The sequence below is a fragment of the Syngnathus scovelli genome, chromosome 6 (genome assembly GCF_024217435.2).
Source record: "Syngnathus scovelli strain Florida chromosome 6, RoL_Ssco_1.2, whole genome shotgun sequence".
NCBI classification, from domain to species: Eukaryota; Metazoa; Chordata; class Actinopteri; order Syngnathiformes; family Syngnathidae; genus Syngnathus; species Syngnathus scovelli.
Window position 1 is genome coordinate 15226766 of NC_090852.1, and position 11650 is coordinate 15238415.

The 11650-nt window shown below is 39.0% G+C and overlaps 1 protein-coding gene across 2 annotated transcripts; it reads right to left on the bottom strand.

Moving 5' to 3' along the window:
- Window positions 1-246: 246 nt before the first annotated feature.
- pard6a (par-6 family cell polarity regulator alpha) lies at window positions 247-8314 on the bottom strand. Of its 2 annotated transcripts, none has more exons than XM_049722921.2 (6): window positions 7967-8314; window positions 6437-6659; window positions 4745-5037; window positions 4369-4494; window positions 3137-3333; window positions 247-2397 (listed from the first exon to the last, which is right to left on the bottom strand). In XM_049722921.2, exons 1-6 carry the CDS (start codon window positions 8075-8077, stop codon window positions 2127-2129), a joined length of 1221 nt encoding a protein of 406 aa, XP_049578878.1. In that variant the 5' UTR covers window positions 8078-8314; the 3' UTR covers window positions 247-2126. The 2 variants fall into 2 exon arrangements, with proteins under 2 accessions (XP_049578878.1, XP_049578879.1); XM_049722922.2 differs by having other exon boundaries at window positions 7963-8314.
- Between the last annotated feature and the right edge of the window lie 3336 nt (window positions 8315-11650).

Consider the following 11650-nt stretch of genomic DNA (forward strand, 5'->3'; position numbering starts at 1 on the left):
TTCAATCGCCTCAGGATTCAAAGATTGTGTAAAAAGTAGTGGCTTATAGTCCGGAAAATACGGTATCTCTCTTGATATCAAAAAGAGAGAACAGAGATCAGCTCAATTGATCAGTTTCAGCTGAAATATATTCATATTATAGTAACTATGACATTGTGTGGCTATACCAATCGCTAGCTAGCTAGCTGAAATTATGTTGTTAAGTAGCTTGCAAAGGCTTCTTAAAAAATACAGGCAGACAATGAATAAGATTAATTTAGAACAAATTTTAATTTCATCGGAACCATTGGAAGCACATATCCAGGTGACATCTTTCATTATCTGAGTTTGATAAATAGTATTCATAAAACACTTTGGATAAAGTTACAGGACAAACGTCCCGGTTTATCTCCTCAGTGTCCCCACTGCCTACACACCAAACAGGTTAAAAAGAAGATTTTATGTACTCTGTTTTATATATTTAAAGAAGGCTGTGGCTCTCCCACCTTAAACAAAAATATTATTTGTAAGGGGGGAAATGTAAAAATCAGTTACTTACACAACATTAAAAATATAATTGAAGCACTTTTTTTCTAGCAGTGTACTTCACTATTCAAGAATAAAGTACAGCGGTTGGCTCGGGATGTACAGGTACTGCACGTTAAAGTCAAAGTCTGCTTTATTGTCAATTTCTTCATATGCCAAGACACACAAAGACACTTGTGTGAGTGAAGCCTGTTAAAAAATGTTTTTCATTTTGAGGACTATCGAGTCAATCAACTTATTGGATGTCAAGCAGGCTTCTTCCAGTGCTTGTGCAATGTCTTCACATGACACAGTACAGTAGTATACCAACATGTTATATTTGATAACCCTTACCTTCCTTCAATACCGTAACGAGGGTAATAAATTTATAATACAGTGGATAATTGTGAATTCACCTATTATTTGCAAAACAAGTTACTTGCAATTTTCACTGACATGGCTAAAAACTCGGATTTTTTTTCATCACAAAATACTGTCTACAGTATGTAGGATATTTATTTTATTGAGTGTTTCCTTAAATGAGATGATGAATGGTTACTGGCTGCCATAATCAAGCGTAAAAGCCAAATTACTGAACTATACATAACATCAAAACCAGTGGAATATGACTATGACTGCATGGATCCAGCAGTTCCTGGTCAGTAGACATGGAAATGCTAACTCCTATGTTGACTGAGTGGACTTTTGTACCACTGTTGGCCGCCCAGGACGAAGTCGGCACTCTTGTTGTAACTCCTACAATTTGATGTGCAGTCAAAAGTTCATTGTTTTACACCGGCCTGCACAATTATAGTAATTCATCATCATTTTTAACGTGCATGTACATTGTGCAGCTTTTATTTAGCTGTCAATAAACTCTATATTGTACAGTATTGCGTCTAAGCATTTGAAATGCTCTTAAAGTTTTCGAATCAAGGTTGGGGAATTTGTGGTTTCAAGTATTAATCTAGGTAATCATATCTATTTTAGTAAAGTGTTATTTATTCGCGGAAATTTGCTATTTGCTTGGTCACAATGCCTGGTTAATAGAGGTGGTCCACAGTTTATACATTTTAGGTGTTTCTTTTTGCCGTTTTCATAGTAACAATGCAGCCTATACCTTTGTACGGTATTATGACAATTGTTAACAACCATATAGAGCAGGCTTCGGGAACCTATGGCTCGCGAGCCAGATATGGCTCTTTTGGTCACGTTATTAAAAAGAATACATTAGTACACTCGAAAAATCGTTGGTCTTAATTACAATACATGCATTTAATTGTATCTAGCCTATCGATTTTTTTAAAATGGTATGGCTCTCACGGGAAATTATTTGTAAAAAATGGCTTTGTCCACCAAAAAAGTTCCCGACCCCTGATATAGAGTGATCGCCTACATATCATAGAAGTTCATGATGCAACCTTGGTCATGGTAAAAAATTAATGTTGCAGCTGATGCTATAAATTTAAAGTTTAGAGGAGATATTAGCGTATCAACCGGTATATATATGTATATGTATGTGTATGTGTATATGTACGATGTACGCGTGTGTGTGCGTGTACTATATATATATATATATTTTTTTACATCTGTTTCACAGTCAGGCTAACACATGGCTGTGTTCACATTGTTATTATATTACCACCCTCTCTCATGCTTCGTTGAATGCTGTGACTTGGGTGTCCGTTTTGACCGGCCCTCAGGTTTGATCCCATGTATTCAGGCATGGAGACGCTCTGTTGAAGGGTTCTAACCATAGGGCTGCTGTGCAATCTTTCACTGGTGAGGTTTGTAATGTTGTGTGATTGATAGAATGTCAAAGAGTCACTTTCCAGGATGAGGTCACCATCATCATCTTCTTCTTCATCGCTGTCACCCTCTACGATACTGTTACTGAAACATATGACATAAAAAAACACGTCATTAACAGAACTATGCCTCATAATCAAAGAATACAAATTGCAAAATTAATTACTTACGATAGTGTTTATTCCTAAGCATGGAAAAGTCTGAACGTAGACAAATATTACAATGTATTATTCCTTTGCAGAAAGTATAAGGAAGGAATATCAATCCAATACCAAGTAAATTCATGGTCAGTATTTCCGATATTAATGCTCTGCGCGCTGTCATCGAATGTTTTTAGAATTTATTATTCCATCGATAAATCAAACGTGCCTCATTTGTCAGCATGGGAGGAGTGAAGCTTGAGCTGCACTGCAGCAAAAGTAAAAGTGTTCATGTGTGGAAGGCGACACCTAGTGGACAACAACAGTGCCTGTGTCCTCGCCCTGTCGAGCACCTTTTACCTTGACAGTCAAACAAACAATGTGGCCAGGCAATCAATGTGTATGCGCGTGCGTGTGTGTGTGTGTGTTCTAAAAAAATGACATTGAAACAAATTAGTGATATTTACTTCACACAGAAATTGTTAGTAAAGTTTTCAAGGAGACTTAAAAATGGGCTAAAAAAAACAATTTGGGTTAAATATTAGACTGAACAAACATTTTTTTTTTTTTTTTGCAAAACAACCAAAAGGTGGATCTAACTGACCCAACTTCCTGGGCCGCTTCAATTTACAACCCAGCAGTTTTAAGGGTGTGGAGTTCTGAGAAGGAATGACATGTCAAACCTTGCAGTGATGGGGGTGCTGTGAGTGGCAGGACTCGTTGAATCATGTGACAGAGCGGAGCCTGTCGATCCAATTGAGCCAAAAGAACCAGAATTTCCGGTTGTTTTACTCCCTCGATGCATGACATTGTTCCTCTGGTTAGCTGGTTTCACTGTCACTATAAGATTGCGGCTGTTGGCCACCATCATGTCTGTCACCTGAAAAGATATGGGAAGATAGGTTCTGTGAGTGTTGATGAATAGGTTTGGCATTTCTCGGAATGCATAATTTACTCTTTCGATTAGGATTGGTCTCCATTTACTATTATATCACAGTCACAAAATGCAAAAAGCAAGAGCTGGAATACAAACATTACAACCGGGAGAACATAGTGAGCCTTGTTTTACGGGCTAAACTTGCTAGCACAACTGAAGGTAACTAGTAGCATAACGTCCCCATTTCGGTTACAAAAACGGCGTACCACGATTTCATAGGTAGACTAAGAAAATTCCTTGTGGTACTATTTGATTGAAGTACTGTAATAGTAGTTTATGCCCGCCAAGTGTAAATCCGCGAGTGCATGAACAATGTATTAATTCCGAGTCGTTTGACTGTTCAATTGTCCGAAAAAGCCCCATAAAAATCGAATGAATTATAATTATTATGCGATGTTCATGACATCCATCCATTTTCTGTACCGCTTTGTCCCCACGGGGGTCGCGGGCGTGCTGGAGCCGACCCCAGCCGTCATCGGGCAGTAGGCGGGGGACACCCTGAACCGGTTACCAACCAATCGCAGGGCACACGGAGACGAACAACCATTCGCACTCACACCTAGGGACAATCTGGAGAGCTCAATCGGCCTACCAAGCATGTTTTTGGGATGTGGGAGGAAACCGGAGAAAACCCACACGGACATGGGGAGAACATGCAAACTCCATACAGGGAGGGCCGGAGGTGGAATCGGACCTGCACCCTCCTAACTGTGCGGTGGACGTGCTACCCAGTGCGCCACTATGTTTCTTATCTATGTTCATGACAATTACCTTTAAAATTAGATACTGAAATATCACCTGGCTTCTGAAAATGGTTCACATGAAGTGATAGAAAATCAAAATAAGCCCATGAACTATCTATTTGAAATACCTGTACTTCTGTTAGTCGTACAGAAGGTGAGGAGAAACACGACTTAATAATTTTTTACAAATGGATGATGATATCGGAACAGTTTTGTGTTATTATTTGGAAATTACCTGGTCTAAAGATTTTCCTGTAACATCAATACCATTGACCTCAAGAATTTCATCGTTAACTCCCAAGAGCCCAGTACTCTCTGCAAGACCACCACGCACAAGGCGGGATATGAACACTCCTGGAACCTATGGCAGGGAAAGGGAGAAAGTAAATACAACAAAAGGGACACAACCTCTATCAATGACAGCAAAAGTACATCTTGACAGCTACAGAAGCCATTGTAGAAGTTACGATAGGCTCCTGGAAAAGTTCAAACAATGCATGTAATAATTTCGTTTCGAAGCACCCAACAATGTGTTCAATTGAATTGAAACATTTAAATGTATTACACCATTTAATCAGTGCAGTATTTTAATATCAAATGATGAATGTTACCTTTTCTACACCATAAGGCGTCACTCTCATACTGGCCCCGTCTCGAATGTAGAAGCCCAGAGGTTTATGCGTCCCGTGCTTGTGGAGCCGTACTCGGCGATGTGTCTCGGGTAGGATATCCACGTCAATAATTGATGAAATTTGACGGAAGTTCTGTGGTCGACCAATAGACATGACACCCATTTTGCTCTTTGAGTGGGTAGACAATGAACCAGCGGTACGGAGACCTGTCAAACCCAGGCCTTTTTTCCGCCTCTGGAGGGAGTTAGTGGCGAAAATTGCAGGTTCATCCTCTGACAGAAGAAGATGGAGAAAAGCGAAACAGTTTTTCGTATTTAAAATCATGTTCATGGTGGCTATTAGCTAACAGTTTCCATGAAAAAGTCATACGGAGAGATGTGTGTAATCATCATAAAATCATTCGTAGTAACTTGTGGAAATAATAGAGACAGCTCACTATAATGCAGTGTGGTTTAACACCACGAAAACAAAACGATCATCATATTGTTAAATTAACACCTCTCTGACAAAACTGGGCTTTATGACCTTGGAAAAGGCAGAATATTTGATACAGCTCTCGTACTGGATATCATTGTACTGTGCAAGTGGTCAGACTGTTGTTGCTGCTATGGCAGCGTTTTCAAACTGACTGCTGAGTCAGCCGGGAAAGTGTTAGGACCTTTGAAAACAGTAACCATGGTTTGAGTTGGCAGTTATAATTTTCAGACTAACATGACAAGTGGCTGCCATTTTTGTTGGAAAAACAAACAAATGTGCATTTCAAACGTTTCTAAAATCATCCCTACTGCTCATACTCTTTTCTCAGGAATAATTTTACATTTGTGCCATTTATGGGAACTTTTTAGGGCAAGTAAGAGTGTCGGTCATTTGAATAAGGGGTTCTAAAATAGCAGAGAAAATCAAACGGTCGGGGAAATATAGTATGTTAAGAAGTTAAAGTGTTTTACTATTATGTTTTACTCTAATTTGAAGGTATTTAGGACTAGATTTTCTTTAGGCCAAGCCCCAAAATACTATTGTTTCACATAGACAAAACAAATTAATTTCACCAGAACCCAGCACCTGACTTTCAAAATTTAAGGAGTGTTGTTTGTTGGCTTTACTGACAAGCTGTCATTTTAGGGAAATAGCATTGCTGGCCTATTACTAGTAATCGTCTTGCTTATAGTAGAATAGTCATTAAATCCATCTCAGTGCAAATTAGAATATTACATCAGCATTTAATATCACAGTATTTCAATTTAGTTTACGAAAACGTGACACTATTCTGTTAGAATGGTCATGTTGTAATGACAAGGTGTCAGGTGACATGTCAGTTTGTGTTGTTGAAGAATATATGATTGAAATAAAACACACTTTCATCGCGATTAAAGGACATAAAGGTATTTTCAAATATTGGTACTTCGTATTGGCAAGTATTCAAATGCAAATGTTGGTACTCGTATTCAGTCTGAAAAAAGTGGTATCAATGCATCCCTGATAAAAAGTGGTCCTTTTATGACTGTTTTCTATGCTCCATGGTTTATTATAGTTATTTTAAAATTAGGATTATAAAATAAATATTTATTAAGGAAATGTTTTTCACTGCATATCCCAGGTTTAGAGCCTTTATGAATTTTTAACTGTTGTTTAAAAAAAATACTACAGAATACTGTATAATTACATTCTTACCTTTCTTGGTTATGATAATACGAAGTAAGGGATTTGCTGATGAGACAGCTTTGTGGAAGTTATCATCATTGTTGATTGGAAGAAGGTCTCCATGGTCATCTGCATATCCCAATAACATGTCTACTTCAGGGATGCGATGGATAGTTTGGAGGAGGCTATAGAACTCTTGGAAGCCACCTGGGCAGTTCCTCTTGAAAGCAAAGCGGCGGTATTCTGCGTCAAACTGTGAACAAGACATTGAACAGCAAGAAATGCTATTTTAAACAATGAAACAATACGTCTGTGTGGCAGATTGAGGATATGAATTACAATGTAATTTATTAGTTCATTTTTAAGGTTGTGTCTGTTATGATAGAGATTTATTTTGACAACCACTGTGACATTTGCACAAAAACTTTGAGCTATTTTATTTACACAGCCTGTCATGTTGTTTGGTTTATTGCATTTGTGTTTCAGTCAGTTAAATAAAAAGTACAGTCAAACCTCAGTTTTCGACCACAATACGTTCCGGAAGGCGGTTCGAGGAGCGAATGGGTCGAATTCCGAATCTATTTTTCCCATTACAAATAATGGGAAAAAAATTAATCCGTTCCAAGACTAAAAAAACCCGTCTTTTTTAAGCATTTTTTCATTTGCGCATTTCTTCAGCGCCACTTCAGCTCACTTCCTGCTAATATTGATAAGGACTTTCCAAAAGGGACTGAATTTCGAAAGCGCAAGTTGGACACTTTGAAAAGTCAGGCAGAAACAAAGGTTCTAAAAAATGACAAAGCACACAGAGACTGTCACGCTTGCATTGTTTCAACTGGCTTGGAACATTGCACGGCCTAAAAAGCCATACAATGAAGGGGAGTTCGTTAAAAAATGCCTCAGTGACGTTATTGAAATCTTCTCTCCTAAAAAACAACAAACTAAAACGAATGCTCTGTCCCGCCACACATAGTAAGTGAAAAAACACTATTGTAAATTATTGTTTTTGTTTGTGGACTTTGTTGAATTGAGAATTTGTCTGTGTGAGACAATGCACACAATGTTCATTGTTGAAAATGTGCTCTTTGGTCTGTGGTCTTAGTACTATAGGAGTCAATTTATGTCATTATCATGTTGGTGCGTGACATGACGTCACACAATAAATCTGGCCGAGCAGAGGGTGTGTGTGTGCGCGCGTGCGTGAGTGTTCGTGTGTATGTGTGCTTGCATGCAGACATACCTACGTGTGTGTTTGTGTGCGTGAAATGGGGCGCGTGAAATATTTCTAGCCCTAACCCTACATTGTTTACCAAAATATAAACTGGTTTTTCAAATACTGTCTGATAACTATGCGGAACATACATTCTTCGGCTGCTTGCTGGAGGAGTCAAGCGACACGTGTCGCAATCATCATCATCAAAATACGACGTTATCTCAAATATAAAAACGCGTTAAGGGCATTTCAATTTCAAATAACTGCATTTTCCGGGAGGACAATAAGCACTAGCAATCAGTGCATCGTATGTCATCAAGCCAACATCATTCCACCGACTTACTCACTTTACTTTTGACCTCGACCACGCTGTCCGAGGCTTTGAACGACGTCTGCTGATGTCGTGACATTCTTCTCTCGGTTTGGAAGACAAACTGCGGCACTGCGGCTAAAATCATTCAGCAATATGACAGTTGTTTCCCTCGTCCGCTCCGGTTAAAGCAGTTCCATAGAGGCATGAGAGAGCACCGGCGAAATTCACTTCGCATAACACTCGCGTTTTGGTTTCTGGTGTCTTGTGTCAAAGGCTGATGGGCTAAAATCCATTGCCACCGAAACAGGTGGGATCTTCTGAATTGAGTGTTACGAGCTAAATCGGAGCCAAGATGCGGATCCACCTCCAATCCGAGAAGGCTGCAGGCGGAGGGCGGGGCATGGAAGATGACGGCACGCCTTCAAAACAATGTCATGCCAACACGGAATTGCCTTCAAACCATAATACACTGGTGTGTGCGTGCGTGCGCGCGCCCACCCGCAAAGGTTGGAGTGCAGTAATCCCTCGTTTTTCGCTGGGGTTACGTTCCAAAAAGAACCCGTGATAGGTGAAATCCGTGAATCTGACTGTGCCGCTAGGGCAGGGGTCGGGAACCTATGGCTCGCGAGCCAGATATGGCTCTTTTGGTGACTGCGTCTGGCTCACGGACAAATCTGACATCTGTTTACACAATTGAAGTCATAAATAATTTTGTTATATTATCAAAGTAAGAAATAGACCTACTGAAATCAAAATGTTAAATTAACTTTTAAAATATAAAATATGATGACGTTTGCAATCCATCCCATCTGTTTTCTACCGCTGAAATCCACGGTTGCGTCATATCAGCCAATCCCACCTGCCCTTCGGTGTACAGAAGGGTGACGCCAGGTTGGACAAAAAAAAAAAAAAAGCGAGATTTTTATTGGACAATACGGTGCTTTATTTAAAATTTCAGCCAGCTAGCTGGTGTGTGCCAGGCAAGCAAGAAAAATGGCGAAAAGAAAAAAAAAGATGCATCTCTAACATTTTGGTGCCGTGACCCGGATCTCTCATACCTGGTGGATGGAGGACGACGTGCTGCATTGTCGACAAGCCAGCGTCCATTAGGAGGACCTGGAAAAGAAAGACCTGGGAAGAAATGCCTTTCCTGGACCAATCCCATCCCCATCATAGGTGACCAGTACCTCCCCTGGACCAGTCCCATCTCCATCGGAGGTGACCAGTGCCTCTCCTGGACCAATCCAATCTCCATCAGAGGCGACATGTACCTCTCCTGGACCAGTTAAAGCTCCATCAGAGGAGACCTGCGCTTCTCCTGAACCAATCCTGCCACAAAAGAAAAACAATAAGTGCGACAAGATACAAGTCATCATAGGCAAATCAGCACAGTCCGTGAATGGCAATTTACAAGATTAAAAACATATATTATTTAGATTTACTTGAATAAAGTTATTTGGTGAAATGAATGAAATGCTTAGAAACAAATAGGAAAATGTAAAACTATTTCAGTTAAAGTGCAAGCAAATTTTATTTTCGCTCATAATGTGTCATTCATAAGTCTTGTTTTCTGAATATCAATCTATTGTGGTGTGTAAAGACAACTACTTCTGGACCTAATTGTATGAAAATATAAACTCTTAAATCATTCATTACATGTTTTTCAATCGTCAGTGCTTATTTCCACGATTAAAAAGTTATTTGCCATAAGATTCTAAACTGTGCAATAGGTCTTACAGACTCTTTAATGGCTGGCCAGCCAAGAGATGCAGTAAATTTCACTAATGACTTTCCAATGGTCTTTAATTCTCCATTTAGGAGGAAAGGAAATGTCAGGGCCGATGGAAAGGTTAATGTGACTTTCACCCACTAATAAACATCGCAGAACAATGAAATTAAAAGCATTACTTTATTTGCTGGTCACACACATACTGTAAACATCTGCCCATACATTTACACATTGATAGCGCAGTAACTTTACAATTAGATATTTAATTTTAAATTAAATCAGTGAAGTTAATGAAACAGTTTTGTAGAGCGAGGGAGGGTGGGATACTCAAAGGAAGAGAATAATTTAGTTTGGTCCAGACATAACATTTCTTTCATTTAAATGTTTCGCTGGTTAAAAACTAATAAAAAATCTTTGCCTGGAAATGAGAACGATTATTGGAAAATAAATGCCAACTGATTAAGGTTACATTACTTTGTAAATCATGGATGAAGCTTTTTTGTCTGCACAAACCAATTAAAAGATACATATTGAAGCAAGATACAGATCTGTTTTGGGGTGAAAAGTCATTTGGTGTATCATTTAAAGCAAGTTTTGGTTGTGTTCTGTATATTTGTAAGGTTTGTAAAAAAAATTTCCCAGCAAAGTTTAAATATATTTATTTTCAGTATTTTAATTAAAATGTTTGTACCCCTTTTGCTCTTCATGTGATTTTTCCATCGTCAACAAGCCTTTAGTGTAGGGGCCAAAATGCTTGTTTCAACCACTAGATGTCACTATAGTCATTCAGGGGGGCCAAAGATTGCGGCCACGTACACAATGATGACATTAAGAGTCGTGTTGCTGTCATGTTACTACCGTTCTTCTGGAAAGTATTATGGTATTTTAGTGTACATTTATGGATTTGTTTGAATTAAAATACCTTTATTGTTGTATTCATCTTGTGGACATTTTAATCAGACACTGGATCGACGAGCATGAATTTAATGTCAGCTACAAGCCTGTTGACAGCACAGATCAACAAAGATCGTAGTACCACATTGCTTTACTTCTTTACGGGGTCTTCATAATGACATTAAAATGTTGTGGTGAGTGTAAGAAACCTTTCTTATTTTAACTTTTCACTTTCTGTGATGGACATCCACAGTCAGCACATAAATAGGGGAGTTAAGTGATATAGTGATACTCTATTATCCCTGTGCACTGAAATTATAAGCCATTTAGGACTATACAGGGTTCACCTAAATTTCGCAGAATCAGACGAACGTGTCACCACTCGATAGTGTTAACAGGGATCATTTTTGCAAATTAAGTCATCGAAACGCCTGCCGTCTCTCAATTTGGTGTGGTCAATTGGCCTCCCATTCCCGATTTTGTAATGTGGTAGGAAACCAGAGTAACTGAAGAAAGCCCACGCAAGTACGGGGAGAACATGCAAACTCCAATTGCCCTCCCAAAGCCAGCATGCCAAAGTAGTGGAATCTCTGGAGTATCAAGAGGAAACAAACACAGGCACGGAGACAACGTGCAAACTTCACGAAGGAAGGCTCAATGGAATGGAAGGGCACTCCAACAAACAAATATTTTGCATATTTTCTAAATTAATAGTGGCTTTTCAATATGAATGGACATTCAAGCATTTTACACAATGTCCCTTTAAAAAAAAAAAAAAAAATTGGATTTGAATTATTTGGAACCTTTTTCAGTGCAGAACTAGTACCTGCACCCACCTCAATACTCAGAGGGCATGTGCAAAGAGGGCGTTACCCTGTCCAAGGGGTAACAGCAAGCCCATGATACCACTGACTGGCCCAGTAAGGTTTCTTGGTTTAATAACCTCAAGTAAATAAGCAAAAAATATATTTCTATTATTGACACTGCCTAGGTCTGTATTTATGATAAAGTCCTAAGTATGAATAATCACGGCTTCCTTATTCAACAACAACCAGTTGAACTGGCCACCCTCTCCATCTGCCCATCACAAATTGG

Coding starts and splice junctions, on each gene's coding strand:
- pard6a (XM_049722921.2), bottom strand. CDS start 8,077: ATGATTTTAGCCGCAGTGCCGCAGTTTGTCTTCCAAACCGAGAGAAGA. Junction 6,660..7,966: donor TGGTCGAGGTCAAAAGTAAA/GTGAGTAAGTCG, acceptor TCTTGTTCACAG/TTTGACGCAGAATACCGCCG. Junction 4,495..4,744: donor CGCCTTATGGTGTAGAAAAG/GTAACATTCATC, acceptor TCCCTGCCATAG/GTTCCAGGAGTGTTCATATC.